The sequence below is a fragment of the Canis lupus genome, chromosome 21 (assembly GCF_011100685.1).
Source record: "Canis lupus familiaris isolate Mischka breed German Shepherd chromosome 21, alternate assembly UU_Cfam_GSD_1.0, whole genome shotgun sequence".
NCBI lineage: Eukaryota > Metazoa > Chordata > Mammalia > Carnivora > Canidae > Canis > Canis lupus.
In genome coordinates this window covers 26,302,781-26,321,139 of record NC_049242.1, presented here as the reverse complement: position 1 = coordinate 26,321,139, position 18,359 = coordinate 26,302,781, and the positions used below count along the sequence as shown (strand labels likewise).

General features: G+C 50.4%; 1 protein-coding gene across 1 annotated transcript; it reads right to left on the bottom strand.

Moving 5' to 3' along the window:
• Window positions 1–59: 59 nt before the first annotated feature.
• TRPC2 (short transient receptor potential channel 2) lies at window positions 60–18,316 on the bottom strand. The gene is made up of 13 exons (NM_001374470.1): window positions 18,275–18,316; window positions 15,731–16,450; window positions 13,909–14,121; window positions 12,656–12,820; window positions 11,084–11,258; window positions 8,122–8,322; window positions 7,873–8,035; window positions 7,069–7,161; window positions 5,784–5,976; window positions 5,224–5,351; window positions 4,975–5,053; window positions 1,754–1,883; window positions 60–939 (listed from the first exon to the last, which is right to left on the bottom strand). Exons 1-13 carry the CDS (start codon window positions 18,287–18,289, stop codon window positions 596–598), a joined length of 2,619 nt encoding a protein of 872 aa, NP_001361399.1. The 5' UTR covers window positions 18,290–18,316; the 3' UTR covers window positions 60–595.
• Between the last annotated feature and the right edge of the window lie 43 nt (window positions 18,317–18,359).

The following is an 18,359-nucleotide window of genomic DNA, read 5'->3' as shown; positions in this document are numbered from 1 at the left end:
ACCCTGCTTTGGCTTTGGGAGACTCAGAGACAGAAGAACTAAAAGGATGACTTCTTGATCACTCCTAGACATGGTCTCCTGTGCAGACCCCTGTCACATACCACAACTTGCAAACCCAGAAGCTTTAACAGCCAGAGATTCCTCACAAACTCCCCAAAGGAAGGAAGGAAGGAAGGAAAGAGGACAGATGGATTCATCAGCCCATTTCTCAGAAGAGGAATGCAAAGCTAAGGAGGGAAGCAACTTGCTTAGGGTCAAAGAGTTAGTATTGAAACCAGGCTCCCTGCCTCCCAGTCCAGAACTCTTTTGACTAAAGATTCTAACTCAAAGTAGGAGCCTAAGCCTGAGATACCTGGGACCCCAGAGCAAGACCTTTCTCTCTGTCCTGCTCTCACAAGAGTCCATTTTAGGGGTGAGGGAAGGGGAACCTCAAAACATGGAGAGACAGAGATTCTCACACATTCTGGAGGCATCTGACATCCAGAACAGAAACTTTATTGAGGCAAGTAAAGCAGCATAGGCTTCTACTGAGTGACACCTATCCTCACCCACCTAGGCTGCTCTACCAAGCAACAGAAGGGACCCTCCCACTGCATCAGGACCCCTCCTTGATTCCCAAATCTTCCTTCTGGGGCAGGTCCCCAGCCGCCTCTGATTCCTGCTCCCTGTGCACTAACACGTGAGCTGGGGAGGAAGGGCCAGACTCTCCAGAAGCTGGAGTCTCCACGATCCCTGGCTCTGTCAGCTCTGGGGTTTCGGGGATGGGAGGGCCCAGGTTCTGGAAGCTGTTACGCACTCGGGTGATGTAGCGACTGAGGATGCTGGCACCTTCAGGTGGCCAGGATGTCCCTCCCTCTGCCAGGGTCCTCCGCACACCAGCCACATCACTTTGCAGGCGAGACACTGTCTTCGTCAGCTCTGTGAGTCTGTTGCCAAGGTCTGGGGTGGGGGACAAAATGCTGATGGGGTGGTCCCTCAGAAGATGAGCCAGCCCTGAACCACTTCCCTCAACAGAATCCCAGGGGACATCCTGCCTGCAGGCCAGAGGGAGTGAGAGACTGGCTCATGGGCTGGGGGTCAGGATAGGCAGAGTCTGGAGCAGACGAATCTGAGTGGGACTGGGGTGGTCGTGAGTTTAGGAGATATCAAGAAGGAAAGTCTTGTGGGCCAGAGAAGGGATCAGGAATCACAGGGATGGGAACATTTTTAATGGGTAGAGATTTGTGTCTCTGTCCTTGTCAGCCCTATTCCCATCTACCCATGCTCAGGGCCCAGTTTGAATTACACCTCTGCTTTCTCCAACTCTGGTCCTCTCTCCTTCTACCTTCCCATGAGCCTCTCAAAACAATAGGCTCTCCATCTCCCTGGGGCTCCCATTGCAATCTGGGTCTCTCCTAAGTACTATCTGCTTACAAAGATGGTTTCTCTTTCTCACCAGACGGAAAACTTCCCCCGAGTCTCTGCTCTACCCAGTGCCCCCTCCCTCCAAAATGAGGCTGGAACAAAGGGGATGTGGCAATGAATGTAGATTGAATGAGTGAATTAGTGAATGAGCAAATGAATGAGTAATGAGTTAAGAGAGTGAGCCAATGGATGAGTTAACGAACACACGAAGGAAGGAGTGAATGAAATGAGTGGAATAAATGTCAGAATGGCTCAGAGAGTCATTGAGTAGGAGGGCCACACTGCAGGGTGTGAGCCTGGGTATTTATTCCCGCAATGCATGGGGAAGGCTTGGGGGTGAGCCACTAACCTTTCCGTCGGGTCTCCTCAAACTCCCGCTGGGCAGTCTCTATGTAGCGCTGTACCAGGGCCTTGATGACTCGGAGGCGGTAGGATCTGTGCTCTCCCTCCCCAGGCCCTGCCCCTGCCCCGGGATTGGCCTGAGATGGGAAGACCAGAGGGTGAGAAGGACTCTATCCCTTCAGTCATTTTGTAATCACTACACTCTCTCCCCAGATGATAAAGGATGGAGGCTAAGTCTCTCCCTGAAGGCCACATAGCTAGAAACTGGTGCAGTCCTGGAAGGCAGAAGGAGGCAGAAGCTGAGCAAAGGCTGAGTATAAAAGAACTGGGGGTGTGGTGTGTGTGGGGGTGCAGAGCAGAAAGGTGGGGGCAGAGACAAAAATGTTGAGTCTGGCACTATTGAGTTCTCTCTCCTGCCACCAACCCCACCTTGGTTTTCTTGAGTTGGTCCAGGTTAACCTTGCCCTTCAAAGGCTGCAGAGGGGGAAACTAGAGGATGTGGAGAGGTGTCTACTTGGAAATCATCAGGCAAATTGGAATGATTGATTTGGGGTCCGGCCGTAGACCCCAGGACAGTACCAAGAGGGCAAGCAGGGCCCATGTAGATGGGGCAGACTGTGGGAGAGAACAGAGGTGTAGTAGGCAAAGCACAAGACTGGGAAGATAGAGGCTCAAATTCTAGCTCAGTCACTTAACAGCTGTGCGCCTCAGGTAAGTTAATTCCTTCAGGCCTGAGGGTATCCAAATTTAATACAGAAATAGTAGCAATGCCTACTTCCCAGGTTAGTACTTCCCTGGCATAGAGTAGGGGCTCTCTAAATGCCTAGGAAATAATTATTTGTATATAGTTTTGTCTTCTCTTTAAATATATTTTTTAAGATTTTATTTATTTATTCATGAGAGACAGAGAGAGAGAGAGAGAGAGAGAGAGAGAGGCAGAGACATAGGCAGAGGGAGAAGCAGGCTCCATGCAGGGAGCCCGATGTGGGACTCGATCCCGGGTCTCCAGGATCAGGCCCTGGGCTGAAGGCGGTGCTAAACCGAGCCACCTGGGCTGCCCTCTTCTCTCTAAATATTTTATAGTTAGCATATTTACTCATAAAAAAAAGCAAGGTATTTTATTAAATATTTTCAGGGGAAAGATGGGATTGACCAAGCTGGGGCAGGCAGAAATATGAGAGAGAATTATAGGCCTCTTACAATTACAGAGTCTATAAAGCATTTTCCTTGTATAAAATAAGGAATAAGAACATAGGGAGGCCATTTCCTGAGGATGCAGGGTAGGTGGTCAGGGACATCCGACTGGGTCACCAAAGAACAGGCTAGTGAGGTGGGGGCAGCTGGGAGGAGGGTGGGACTCCAGTGGGGGACATCCTAGCTGGCTAGTGTCAGGGGATCCAGCAGGACACAGTAGCTCTGCCCCTCTAGGACTGGGCACAGGCCCAGAGAATTGGGTACAGCCTCAGGTGGAGAAGTAGAGTCTCACCCTAGAGTGGAGCCTCCCTGACAGATGGTCTGTGAAGAGGCACCAGGCAGCCTGGACAGGAATAGGAAGTGACCAAGGGAAAAGGTGATAGTTCCAGAATTTGGAGTCAGAGGTCCATGACGGTGAAGGAGGCATCCACATAGGATCGCCCGGAGCCAGGGAGTGGTAGGAACTGGGAACTCTGGGCGTTTAGTTGATTATAAGCCTCCTGTTTGCCCCATGCTGAGTACATGCAGGTTTTTGTGCCTAGAACTCCCATCTCCACTGTATCTGCCCATCAGCCTCCTGTATACCCTGCAGGGTTCTGTTCTGTTCTCAAGGGCTCTGGGAAGCTCCCTGACTCCTGAGTCTGGATCTGGGGCTTGTCCCCTGTGCTCCCTGTGCTTCTCTCATTCATGGGCTTGTCCTGTGGTGCAATTACTATCCATTTCCTCCTGCTACTCTAGACAGGCAGCACCTTCAGAGACCACTGCTATGCAGATCTTTATTGCCAGTATGGGTGTGCTCGGTAAGGGTTTGTTGAACAAACTATCGGCCAATCAGGGAAGGCCTTCCTTACCTGGGGATCCAGGGACCTCAGAGCTCCAGAGTTGACCTGGGGCCCCCTCAGACTGGCCTGGAGTCTCTGGCTTGGAGAGATCCTCAGATAGCAAGTGTTGTATTTTGTTTTGTTTTGTTTTTCAAAATATTTTATCTATTTATTTGAGAGAGAGAGAGGGCATGAGCAAGAGAGAGAGCGCAAGCAGAGGGGGAAGGCCAGAGGGAGAAGGGGAAGCCTATTCCCCACTGAACAGGAAGCCTGACTCGGGGCCCAATCCTAGGACCCTGTGATCATGACCTGAGCCGAAGGCAGACACTTAACAGTCTGAACTACCCAGGTGCCCCCAGATAACAAGTTTTAAAGGGAATGGAGAGAACTTCCTACAGACTTGGCCATAACACTGGCCTGAAATAGGATGGGGCTCCCATGCCTAGCCTGGGTCAGGGAGCAGATACCAAGAGGTAAGGAAGCTCAGCCTCCTCTCTCCTCTCGTCTCTATCAGCTGTTTAACTTCCCAGTTTGTGATGGCATTCTTCCCTTGGATTCTTAACATTTTTAAAATTAATTAATTTATTTATAAAGATTGTATTTATTCATGAGAGACACAGAGAGAGGCAGAGACACAGGCAGAGGGACTCGATCTTAGGACCACAGGATCATGCCCTGAGCTGAAGGCAGATGCTCAACCACTGAGCCATCAGGTGTCTAACATTAAAAAAAGAAACCAAAAACATTCAACTGTGTCTTGGCTCAGTTTAAGGCAAAGAGGTTTGTCTGAAATCTGGAGCTTTTTTCTTTTTGATGGCAAAAAGATTGTGTAAAAATAGTAATAAAAATGCAATACTGAAAAGGATTGGTAGGGGAGAGTAGGGGTTTCCAGATCCTTCTCTGGCTCAGCAGGTGCTCAAGCAGCTGCTTAAGGCTGCAGGACAGGTCTGAGCCAAATAGGGTGCCTGTGGCTTGGGAGCAGCACAGTATGGATTTCTGTTGAAGCTGGGTGACCCATGATTGGAAATCTAGGAAATGGCAAGAGCCAGGAACAGGGAAAGGCAGCCAGAAGCGAGAGGAGGACTTGGGAAATGGCTTTCTGAGGAACATACTGGCAAGACAGACTAGGGGTGTGCAGACAAACAGGTGGTATAGACAAGACAGTTGAAGTCCTGGTGTGACAAGACCCAGGACTAGCAAATGAATTACTCACAAAGGTGGGGATTGGCGGATAGTCCAGCTTCTTGCTTTTGCAGCAGGAGCAGCAACAGCAGATGAGGCGGAAAATTTTCCTGAGAGATTCGGAGGGGCCAGCAAGGGTTAGTCAGGGGCCAGGGCCTAGGAAGTGGCGGCGGTGGGGGGTGGAGGTAGAGTGGTGGGGGGGTGGGAACAAGCCCAGTGGAGCTCCACAGTGGAGTGCGGGGTGCGTGGGAGGTGGGGGGTGAGTGCTCTGAGTCATCACCTGAGGAGGTAGAAGAGGGCTTTGGGGGAGGGCAGGATGTTGAAGGGCACAGGCAGCGTCAGGCCCTCCCGGAAGTAGGACAGGTAGAGCTTGGAGCGAGCAAACTTCCACTCTACATCGGCGTCGTCCTGGGGCGGAGGCAGGGGCTGAGCAAGGGCCACTTTGGTAGCCAGCCCTCAGCCCTCCTGCCAGCCCTGTCTGCCTCAAGCTCCCCAGGGTCCACATCTCTCCTTCTGCAGTGTGCCCACCACCTTCTTCTCCCCTTTTCCGTCTACCACCCACACTGCCCCTGCCTGGCACACCTTTTCCTCTCTTCCTCCCCACTAGCTTTCATCCTCTGCCATCCAGTTCCTGCCCAGGCTGTTCTCCAGCCACAACCCCTACCCCACCCATCTTCCCTCTGCCTTCTCATGTTCCCACCTACTTTTCCACAGCGCACACTTCCTCACAACCAGGAAGTGGAAAGAGCACCAGACTTGGGTCTGGAGAAACTGATAGCATTACTAAGACTCATCCCTGTGTCCCTTCTTCTCCCTGGCCTTGAGCTGGCCTCAGCTCACCTCAATCTTCTGGAAGGAGTTGGTAATCATGGCGATGAGCATGTTGAGCAGCACAATGACCATGACAATGGTAAAGATGCCATAGAGGACCCGGCCCACGAATTCAGGCACCAGAAACTGAGGCATGTCTACAACGCTGTGCTCCTCCATGCCAAACATAGTCCAGAACAGAAACTGGAATGTCTCGTTGAAACTGGGACGCAGAGCCGAGCAAAGGATAGGATGTGAGGGGTGGGAGGAGAGCCTAAGTGCTGCCCCCACACACTCCTCCTCATCCTCCAGGACCCAGCCAAGGGTGTTCTGCTTCCGTGAAGCTCTTGGACTACCCAGGCCCAGTTCGTACTGACTCTTGTCATTTCTCAGCTCTCACTCATTCTTTCAGTAAGCCAACATTTATTGAGCATATAGTAGCACCAAAGGTGCTAAAAGAAAAGGTAGAGGGCATATTGCAGATTAAAGGAGACTAATATGACAACAGAATGTAACACATGACCCAGACTGGATCTCAGATTTCTAAAAAGCTAGAAAGACTTTTTGGCAGGGGCAACTGGGAAATTTGAATAAGAACTGTGAAGTAAATAATAATTTGGGATTCATTTCAAGTTATTTACTTACTTAATTTTTTTTTCAGAAGTAAGCTCTATGCCCAATGTGGGGTTTGAACTCATGACCCCAGGATCATGATATTAACTTTTTAAGTGTGGAGGCATCTGGCTGGCTCAGTTGGTAGCACATGGATTGTGAGTTCAAGCCCCACGTGGGGTGTAGCACCTATTTAAAAAAAAAAAAAGAAAAGAAAAGAAAAGAAAAGAAAAGAAAGAAAAGAAAAGAAAAGAAAGAAAGAAAGAAGAAAGCTTTTGAGTGTGATAATGGTTTTGTGGTTATGCTGTAAATCTCCTGAAATATTTAGGGATGAAATGTCATGATGTTTGCAACCTATTTTTAAATGTTTCAAGGAAAAAAAAAAAAAAGAATAAGGAGAGCAAAAAATTGAGCAAAATGTGGCAAAACATTTTCAATTGATAGGGCTAGGTGAAGGGTATATAGGTGTCCAATGTGCTTTGAATTATTTCATAGGACTGACATTATTAAAATAATAAGTTTGAGAAGAAAGTGAGTAAATGAATGAGTTAACAAATGAATGAATGTGAATCGAGAGAGTGAATTAATTTTTGCCCAAACAAGAGATTAATTATGAGTGAATAGATGAAGAAGCAGGGGAAGGCAGAGGTGATCCCTAAGCTCCAGACTTCCACCTGCCCATGCTGCCTCTGCCCCAGCATACTTGCCCAGCCTCTCCGTCTCCTGGTAGGGCACATAGATGTTGTTGAGACCACAGAGGAAGGCAGTCAAGATGATTATGAGGATGAACATGAACCTGGCAGGGGGTGGGATGGGGAAGAGTCAGAGAAGGTCTCCACCTTGGGAGAAGTCATGCTCTGGGAAGAGGGATCGGATGACACCCTTCAGACTCAGTATCTCTTGACAAGTGTTCAATTTGGTGACTATTAAGAATAGAGAAAGTAGGGATGGGAAAGGAGAAGCCATTTAAAATGGTGCCAGGATAGGGGTGTGCTTGGGGGCTCATGATCTCAGGGTCCTGGGATTGAGCCCCTAGTTGGGCTCTGTGCTCAGCAGGGAGTCTGCTCAAGGATTCTCTCTCCCTCTCTCTCTGCCTCTCTTCCTCTGCCTACCTTCCCAACCCACTCCACACCCACCTCTACTCACATGCGCACACTCTGTCTCTATAAATGCATAAATCTTTAAAAATCATAAAATAAAATGGTGCCTAAGCAGGAGCTCTTCCCTGAGAATGACGGGTACTGAGTTGAAGCAATCAAATCTGGGGATGGGACTGTCTCCCAGGGAGGGACTGAAATACTGAGATGTGGTTCAAGGATGAGTGAGTATGTCAGAGAGTCCTACTGGACAAGATTTATCATCAGCAGAGTTAAAGCCTTGGATGAGAATGGATTAGCCAGCAGGGGCTGGGGGCTGGGGGTTGGGGGCATAGGGCTAGGGAATTTTACAAGGAGATCAAGCAGAGTCTATCACAGGGGAGGATGCTCTGAGCAGGGACACTACACACCGAATCATGTCGTCAATCATCTTGCCGATGGAAATCTGCAGAGTCCCCAGTGACTCGTGGGCCGGCAGGATGTAGGCCAGGCGGGTGAAGCTGAGCATGCTGGTGACAGCAAACAGTACCTCCGCCAAGAACTGGGGGTCCTCAGTGTGCCACTCACTTCGCTCTGTGCAGGGTTGGAATGGAGGCCGAGGCTGAGAGGCCAGGGAGAGAAGGGACTGGGGGATCCAAACCGAGTTGGGGGGCACTCACCAGCTGTGGTGAAATAGTGGCAGGTGGCTCCATCAGGGGCATCCCGGCAGTGCACGTGGGCAAGCCCAGCCAGAAGGAGGCGCAGCGCGAAGGCTGCCAGGTACAGGGACAGGATGACCATGTCCAGAAAGTTCCACCAGTCCAGGAGGTAACTGCGCAGGCCCTCGATCCACACTTCCTTGCACTCAAACCACAGGAAACCTGGAGGAGGTGGTAGGGGGAGAGCTAGGTTATGGTGGGGGGCACCTACCCCTGGCAGGGTAGGGGGAGAGCTAAGATACCATAAGGACAAAGTTGGTAAAACGTAAACATGCAATCTACGTAAGTACAAAATGATCTTCTGTGAAAATAAAAAAGACTCCCAGGGTGCCTGAGTGGCTCAGTCAGTTGAGCCTTGGACTTTTAATTTTAGCTCAGGTCATGATCTCAGGGTCTGTGCTGGGTATGGTGACTGCTTAAATTCTCTCTCTCCCTCTCCCTCTGCCCCTCCCCACCTCACTGGTGCGCTCTCTCTCTAAATGAATGAATGAATGAATGAGTGAATGAATGAATGAATGCCTCCTAGCTGATGCAGACTCATTTGTGGTGTGGCCTGCACTGATGATCCCAGGCAGTTGATATGCATAAACTAACACCTGGGAGAGGCTGGTACTAGGAGGCAATGATTTAAATCTGTTGTCTCTCTTCCTTCCACCAAATAAATACTGGACAAATATTTCGAGAATATTGATTTGAAGGGGCTCCAAATTATCCATCTGCTCTGAGTGCTCTGTGCCTCAGTGGGGAAAAGTTCCAGACCTGGGGATTGGGGGGGTCATAGAAGCTAGACCGCATTAGCCAGGCAATCCTGCTGCATTGTACCCTTCTCCATTCTCTGGATACACAAGCGTGTGCTTTCTCTGTTTGCCTAGAAGGCCCTTCCACACCTGCTTGAAGCCAGGCTCACCATGATGGCCCAGGTCAAAAACTACCTCCTCTGTGAAGCCTTCCCTAAGCAAAGAGAGTGAGTTGCACCCTGAACTCTGCTCTCACAGCTTCCTTCAGATTTCTGTGATGCCATCAACCACGGGGCACCATAGGATATCTCTTCCTGGGTCTATCTCCCCTCACTTCCCCTAAACTTTGAACTCCTTAAGGGGAGGGACTGTGTCTGATTCATCTCCTTGTCCACAGTGCCCAGAACAAAGCCTAGGAGTCACAATTAGGCCAACATTTATTAAGCTACTACATGTGTCAGGGGGGCCCTGTGGTGAATAAGACAAATACAGTCTCTGGACTCCCAGATTCTAGCGAGGAAGACAGGCAAGTAGCCAAGTAGTTATAAGCCAGTGTGATAAATGCTAAGATTGAAGAGCAAGGAATAGAGAGGCTGCCTTGGGAATGTTTAGGAACAGATCCTCACCCTGATTTGGGGGCCAGGCAAAGTTTCTCAAAAAAGGAACCTTTAAGCTGAGATTTGAGCCAGCCAGGTGGCTAAGCAGCATGGGCAGGCATCAGTGCTGGGAAAAGAGGATGAACACAGGCCAGGGGACAAGCGGGAGCAAGGTGAGTTCAGGAACTACATCAGTTCTCCCAGCCGGAGACTATCTCGTGAGCCTGGTGGGAATGTTCAGTCCTTTATGTTTCACAGGTGGATGAAACCATATTTAACTTATCCGTGCATTATTGGGGCTCCACTCACAGTAGGGTAGCAGTGAGCACAGTACATGAAGAAATGCAGAGTTTTGTTGCTTAAGATGTTTCTTTCCCCATGGGCTGGAACAGAATTGGTTTCATCTGCACTTAGCATAGGTCCACAGTGTTTAGTAAATCATTGGATGAAAATTTTTTCCTGTTGGACTGTTGTTTTCTTCCCCAGAGTTTTTTGGCCAAATTTCCTTTTGGGCATCATTGACTGGCTTGGTACAGGGTGGAGGAGTGGACTTGGTCTACTGGTAGCTTGGGGGTTTGCTAACTAAGCTAGAGCTAAATGAGGGGAGGACGGCTGAGGATGGGGCCAACAGCCCAGCCCGTTGAGCTGGCCAGCCAGAGGCTAGGTAGTGCTCTGGGGATTCTTGTATTGGCTTTTGCTGAATTGTTAAGGAATACTTGATGCTGCTATAGAGAAAACTGATGGAATGGATGAAACTTATACACTGAGCACAGATAAGTTAGTTATTTGGGTGACATGTTGAACAAATAAATTGAGTAGAGCATATGTGTGTGAACATATATAGAAAGGGATGGGTAGACTAAATATTTGTTATGTACTGAATATACATATGGCAGATGAAGCTCTCAGGATTCATCAGCTTTTAAGTCTGCTACCCATTAGTAATACCCATTCTGGCCCTATGTGTCCTTTGCACAAGGATTGCAAAGGCAATTCATAGCTGATCCTCAGGATGATTAGCAAGCTTCAGCTGTGGCCAGACATACTTGCCCCTACGTCTCTCCCATAGATGAAGTGTTGGGGCCAGGCAACTTCTGGCTGTTGTCGCCTCTGCTCGAACCTCAACTCTGGTTCCCCTGACACCACCATCATAAGTATACCATTTGTGGATTTAATAAACTATATGATTTAGGCATCTCGATTTGATCTGTGAGACTTCTTGTTCCCTGACTTTTGGGAATAGATTGCTTGGTGGTATATTGGCAGGCTATCATGACACCAAGCTAATTTCCCACCTGCCACGATGGATCAGTGTCTTATTTGTGAGAGGATAGGAACATCCAGAGTGGGGGAAATATGGGGCCCTTTCTCAGGGAGTCTTATCACAGGGCTAACTCCCTAACTGGGAGCAAATGAAGAACATCTCTTGGTGTGTTGGAGCCCAGAGGGGTTAGGTTACAGGTTCAGGCTGCATCCACAGGGAGAGCTGCCTCCCTCCCCCGCCCCGTTGGAGTACTTATTTTGAAGAGCAGTAGGGAGCCCATAAAAGGGGACTGCTACTGCTACAAATAAAATGCCCCACACATGTACCTGTGACCCAAACCATGTGTAGGGAGGTCTCCCAGACGGTCTGGCTGCGGCCGTGGAAGGTACTCAGTTGTGACTCCATGGCCAGGGATTCACCCAGCAGGAAGATAAGGAACCACAGATACGAGGCCGAGTGCAGCAGGAACTTCAGCACTGGGATCTTTAGCAGACGGCCCAGCTTGGGGGGAAGGAAGGAAAGCATGGCTCTCTGGGGTCTGTCACAGCTCTCCCCTTCCTGGGAGGAACTTCCAGACTCTTCCTTTCACTCATGCCCTTGTTTGGACATTTATTGAGAAGTCCTATATTTCATGTCTATTTCCTTCACAATCATATGAGTATTCTCAGTTTTTTCAGCTAAGAACTGAGGACCACAGAAGTAAAGTGACTTCCCCCAGGAGGTCCCTCAGGGTCCTTGAGTTCAGTCACAAGCAAGTTAAAAAAAATAAATTCATCATCTTCTATCCCAAACTCGTTCTTTCACCTCCTCCTGTGTCTTCATCTTAGACAATGACCATCTCCCGAACTCCTGCCCTCCCTCACCCCATCCATCCTCATGCCTCTAGTAGAGAGAACTTTCTAAAACCCACAACTAATGGGATCACTCACTTCCTTACAATCCTACAATGACTTCCATCACTGCTTCTGAGGCTCTGCTAGATCTGGCCCCTGCCTGCTTCCCACCACTTGCTATTTCTACTTAGGCTTTAGCAACACAGAAATTCTTCCAGTTTCACTAATCCTTCATGTTCTTTGTCCCCTGGGCCTTCGGATATGCTCCCGTTCCCTGGAACACTGCTCTCCCTGTTCCTCACCTGGTTGACATTGCTTGCTCTTTGTGATATCCCCAGGGCCAGGCCTAACGCCTGGCTCACAATAGGCTTTCAAGGAAATACTTGTGGAAATGAAAGAATAAAAATATCTGGGCCCATAAAGACTCAAATAATTTGTAGGCTGGGGTGGGGGTCTCTTTAGGAGAGTATAGGGTTGTATATAAGATCAGGCTTTGGAGGCAGAGACCTCAGTTTAAATCCTGACTGCAGGGACACCTGGGTGGCTCAGTGGTTGAGCGGCTGCCTTTGGCTCAGGTCATGACCCTGGGTCCTGGGATCAAGTCCCACATTAGGCTCCCCGCAGGAAGCCTGCTTCTCCCTCTGCCTGTCTCTGCCTCTCCGTGTGTGTCTCTCATGAATAAATAAATAAAATCTTAATTAATCAATCCCGACTGAGCTATTTCCTGTCACCTCTGGACAAAAAGAGCACTTCCATCCTCTGTGTCTCCTCTCTCTCTATATTTTTAAAGATTTATTTATTCATGAGAGACACAGTGAGAGGCAGAGACATAGGCGGAGGGAGAAGCAGGATCCATGCAGGGAGCCCCACACAGGACTTCATCCTGGGACTCCAGGACCACGCCCCAGGCCAAAGGCAGGTGCCAAACTGCTGAGCCACCCAGGCATCCCGATATGCCTCCTCTATAAATAAGTGTCATACCTACTTCCTAGCACCCCTTCAGGTGACTTAATGGGCACATTAGCAAAGTGCTTGGTAAATGGCAGTTCTTATTATTCTTAGTACCCGGGACTTGGGTGCCAGCCAGTAGCCAAGGCAGAGGAAGGGCATGGTGAGGAAGATGAGGAAAGCAATGAAGAGCTTCCAGATGGTGGTGCTTCCACGCCAGCCAGCCAGGTTCCCACACCAGATGGAGGACAGGACTTGCTGGCAGATGGGGTGTGCTACAAACTAAGCAGAGATGGCGCGTGAGTAGAGTGGGTGGTTACCAGGCAGGGAAGAGAGAGGGGAAGCCAACTGGGTACGTAGTCCTTACTTCCCTGCTGCAAAGATTGAGCTGTATTTCTTTTCTTCTGAGGCCACCCAGCTCCAGAGAGGAAACTCATTTGCCATGTGACCTTGGGCTGACCCCAGACCCCATCCCTCTTTGGGCCTTGGTTTCCTAGTCTATGAAGGAGAAGTTGAACTCAAAGATTTTTCTGGACTCTCTGGATCCCACATTCATTCTCTCTCTCTCTCTCTCTCTCTCTCTCTCTCTCTTTGTCATCTCTTTACCCAATGGGGGGCTCAAACTCACAACCCAAGAGTCAGATGCTCTACTGAGTGAGCCAGCCAGGTGCCCTCAGATCCTACATTCTTGAATCTAAGTCAGGCAGTGATGGATGGGACTAGGTACCCAAGTTGCAGAATCCTTAGGGGTTCCTGTCTTGTTAGAGATGTGGGGCACCAGTCTTGAGGATGACAGGAGCAGGGAAAGTAGGGTTTGGTGTCTTGGGGGACAGGGCCAGAGAAACTATTATGAAAGGAGGTTTTTGGTTAAGCTCCTGGTGGGATAGGATATCTGAGGGTGGGTGAGAGGGAGAAGTAAGGGATGGGCAGGCTAAAAGTCTTTAGCTTATAGGAACAGGCATCTAATGAGGTGGGGAATAATGGAAACACTTGATATCTGAGCCCTCAGAGATCTAGTCTAATCTTGCTGTATAGGGAGAGATACTGAAGTCTAACATCAGAATAAGACTGGACCAAACTTACTATATAGGCCAGAGGCAGAGCTGAGTGAAACCCAGATGTCTGAGCTGAAGGTAGGGTCCTGGTGGGTAATGGGACTTGCCAGGGCTGGGGAGAGGTTAGGGGCTTAGACTAAAGGTAAGGAGGAAGGTGAGGAGACCCACAGGGCCAAGGGCCTAGATGGAAGGGTGCTTGGGATCATGATCTAGGAAGGCAAGGAGAGAACTTATTTGGGCTGTACCAGGGGCTGCCCAGCCACAGCAGGGCAGGGATGGGGGCGGGGGTGAGGGTTGGGGCAGGGCCCAGCTGACCCGCTTCTGGTTGTAGTTGATGGCCAGTCGCAGCCTCGCCAGGTTGGGGATGCCTTCCTCAAAGGCCTGGCCCAGGCCATCAGCCTCAGGTTCAGTCTCGTTGTCCTCGCCCCAATCATTGAGCACCGCAGTGACCTCGCTCTGGTTTCGGCACATGCCCAGCAGTTCAAAGCCATAGTCCTGGCTCAGCAACTCCAGGGCAATGTACTCGGGCTGTAGGGAAACAGGTCCGTGTGTGCCTGCCCCCACTGCAGCCCCCGCCCCGTGAAGCCGGCCCTCAACCCCCCAACAGTGAGCCTGGGCCACCTCTGTCCTGCCTCAGGCCATCACTTCCCCACATGGGATGTCACCCTGAGTCAGATGTCCTTTCTTTGCCACCTCAGCTCTTCTCCTTGCTGTAAGATGCCTCTTGCATCAATTTTGCTTCTCTGGTGCTCCACTCACCTCATCTCTAAGTCATTACAACCCCCCTTGCCTGTCCTTTGTATCTCCCCTTTCTAGTCCATTTCCTGTCCCACTTCTCGGCCTGTTCCTCATGCCTTCCTTGTGTTCATTTCATTAATTTTTCTGAGCACCTACTTTGCACAAGAAGCTGGCAGTTTTAGAAGCAGACACGGGTAAGGCAGTTCTTGCCTCCACTTTCCCCATCCTAGCCTCAGTTTTACTCAGGGCCCCAATCCCAGAGAGAACACAGGTGAGAACTACAGGAGGCTGGGCCCAAGCCCTCCACTGGCCCTCAGGTGGTGTCACACTGGTGACACGTTGGGGAACGGGGCTGACAATCCCTGCTGCCTCCTTCTGTGGGCTGCTGTGAGCGCAGAAGAAAAGTCCTTTGGAAGGACCCCACTTTCCTGCTACTTGTGAAATGGGGGCTCTGATTCTCCCACAACTCTGGTGAAGCAGCGTGCTCTTTCTCCAGCTCATTGGGCAAGAGCCACATCCTTCCTTAGGCCTCTGTTCCGATACCCTGGGGACCGAGTCCCCCTGGCACGGAGGAGATGTCGGTGGATGAGTGAGGGATGGAACTGGGCTGGTGGAATTCATGGCTCCTGATGAGTGCCTGCCACCAGGCCTCCCTGTTCCCCCTCACACATTCTCTGTCCCGTGCTTGCAGGCCCCTGCTCTCATCACCGTGAGATGATCTACTCTCATCTACTTTTTCAACGTGGCAGCCTTTGCTTGGACTGCATCCCTACTGCAAATATGCTCCCTCCTCCTCTTCACTTGTATTAAACTGCTTGGCTGTGTAGCGGAGATTCATTCTGCTTCTTCCAAAGAGTCTGCCCTGAACACAACAGCTGTAGCCTCCTGAGCTCTCTTTTCTGGGTTTTGGAAGCCAGGGAGCCTTCTCCACTGAGGCACGTAGTGAAGCTGAGCGGCTTCACTAGGAGGGCCTTGGCCACCTCACTCTGCTCTTCCCTGCTTCTGAGCACAAGCTTGAGGCCTCAACACACAATGGTTGATGTGGGACCTCACGGAGGATTTCAGAAAGGGCGGGTTTCACTAATGTCATCTCTAAGTCTAGCTGCTTTTCTATCTGTGCCCTCCCGCCTCCCTTAGACTCGGGCATCCCTAGGGTAGGGCGTGTGCCGCCCCCACAGCTAGGCGCCCCTAAAGCGATGGCTCTCTGCCCTTGGAAGGAGATCTTCCTTCAGGGTGGGGTTCTGCAACTCCCCCATTAAAATGAAGGGCTACTGAGAACAGAACAAGGCCTCCTCATCTTCCTGAACCCCCACCTCGGAATACCCACCGCAAGCCTACCGGGCCCGTGTGGAAGGATGGCTCTGGGGACCCGGGGCGGGAGGAGGTCTGAGAGTCCCACCTTGAACTCCGGTTCCTTGCGCGCGAGGCGCCTGAGCTCCCGGCTGAGCTGGAAGGCGGCCAGCACGGCGTCCTCGCTGGCCAGGGAGAGGTGGGCCCTGCTGGCCATGCCGCGGTACGTGTTGATGCGGGACAGGGAGAACTTGAGCAGGTCGTAGCGGCGGGCGTTGCTGCACTCGAGGCAGGCGCAGGAGACTGGGTGCGGCCGGGCAATGGTGTGGCCCTGCTCCATGAGCAGCTGCGCGATCTCGTACAAGTCCTTCTGGCAGGCCAGGGTCAGTGGGGTGACCCCAGGGCCAAAGCGCGAGCCGTCGATGGACGAGTCAAAGAAAGCCAGCGAGGAAGACCTCGTGTCCACCTTGCGGCCCTTCTCTCGTTCCAGCCGGGCCAGCAGGCGCCGCACGGCTGCTGGCTGGTTTGTGTCCACGGCCACCAGCAGGGCCTCGTGAATCTGCCGGAAGTCAAACTTGACATTGGCCAGCAGCACGTCAGTGATGGCCTCATGGCCCAGCCGGATGGCCAGATTGAGAGCTTCCCTCCAGGAGCGATCCTCGGCCTCCTCCACGTTCCTCAGGGGCCCTCCTGGCCCGCTGCCCGCTGCCTCGACCCCCGACTCCAGCAACTGCTGCACGAGGCCCAGGCGCCCCTCCTGGATGGCAGCCAGCAGCGGAGGTGGGAATCTCAGCTTCTTGTTCAGGATCTCCATCCAGGTGGGCTGCGGCTGGAGGAAGGATGGAGAGGGGGACCCCTCAGTCCTTTGCTTTTGGCGGCTCCCTCACGCTTCTTCCCTTAGGCCTCAACCCCAACCACCATACTATTTTGCTTTAGCCCGAACACCTACTAGTGTTGTTTTCAAAGTACACTTTATGCAGTACTTCTATATGCTACTTTTCTGAGTGCTTTTCAAGTACAGTAACTCACTCACTCCTTTCAATAACTCTGTGAGGTAGAGGCAGTCACCCCACCCTTCAACAGGAGAGGAAACTGGGGTACAGATATGCAAAGCCACTTAGATGAGATGGGGACCCAGGCAGCCTGGCTGAGGAGCTGGTTTTTTGTTTTTTTGTTTTTTTTAGATTTTATTTATTTATTCATAGACACAGAGAGACAAAGACACAGGCAGAGGGAGAAGCAGGCTCCATGCAGGGAGCCCAATATGGGACTCAATCCCGAGTCTCCAGGATCACACCCCAGGCTGCAGGTGGCGCCAAACCGCTGCGCCACTGGGGCTGCCCCGAGCTGGTGTTCTTAACTACACTTTTTATGCTACTTCTCAACTCAAACAGGAATTACTGTTACTAGTTTTGGATTTCTGAAATATTTACTAGTTCAAAACATCCAAAATGTGTGATATGAAAATGTAAAAAAATAAATGATACCATTTCTTTTGAGAAGGAAAGTAATGTTACCAACTTTATCTATGTATTACTCTGAAATTAAATTCTACATCAAATATACACCCTATACTCTAGTATATATGGTATATCTAATGTAATCATCTTAATTATAATACGAATGTTCCCCCCAAAATTGTGTCTGTATAGGGGATACATTTCATGTCCATATTTTCTAGGAATCATTTTGGAAATACCCTTTCATAACATAGTAATAATAGCTTCTTGTATAGATTTGTTATGCTGTTAATAAATACCCCTTTTACTGAAATACTGACGTTTAAAAAATTGGTCTTGGTTGGAAAAAGCATCTTTTTCTTTAAAAAAAATAGCTTAAAACGATACAAATTTATTATTACAGTCCTAGAGATTAGAATTCAGAAGTCAGTACCATTGGGCTAAAAACTCAAGGTGTCAGGGTGGCTCTAAGGGAGAATCCTATTCCAGCTTCTAGAGCTATGTTAGTTTATGGTCACCTCCACCATCTTAAAAACGAGCAGCACCGAAGATTACAAACATTTCCTTAGTCAACATTTTCTTGTGTAGATTCCTACGTGAGGAAGTACCAGGCCTGGGTCTGCCTGGGGGCCCCTTCCTCAGCACAGCTTCTACCCTCATAGGAACCCACACAAGCATGGTAGTGTGGGCACCCCGAGAAAGGGCAGGTTAAAGCAGGTAGGCAGGGGAGTCTAACATAGGATCTGCCCAGGACTCAGCTATCTTGTTGACTTCACCTCCCAGCTGCTCATCCCTCTGAGAATCCCAGAGCCTCCAACGGACAGGTCCAGACACGTCCACGCAGGGGTCTTTGAACTGGGCTTTTCCGCAGCCTCTCAGCTCTGTCCAGGCCTCCTAGCAGATCCTAATGCTCCTCCCCCACCAACCTTCCCTGGCTCTGTCCTCTCCTACTTGGAGTGGCATTTCTCCATCAGTGCTGCCTTGCCCCTCTCTTGTACCAAGCCTAGCCCATCCTTACTGTTTTCTCTGGGCTCAGGCTTGGAGCACCAAGGGCTCTCCTCCACCAACATGGCAATATCCGTCATCTGCATGGCAGCTAGGATGTCCTTACCACCCCTGAGGCTCAATCTATTGTTTAACTATGGCCAGAAATGGGACCAGGATGAGGAAAAGTAGGAGAGCAGGCCTCTTACCGTGAGGAGGTCCATGGCTGCACCCACTTATGCTGGTAGGGAGCGAAAGATTTAACTCCTGCTCTCCTGCTCCTTGGCTCCCCTG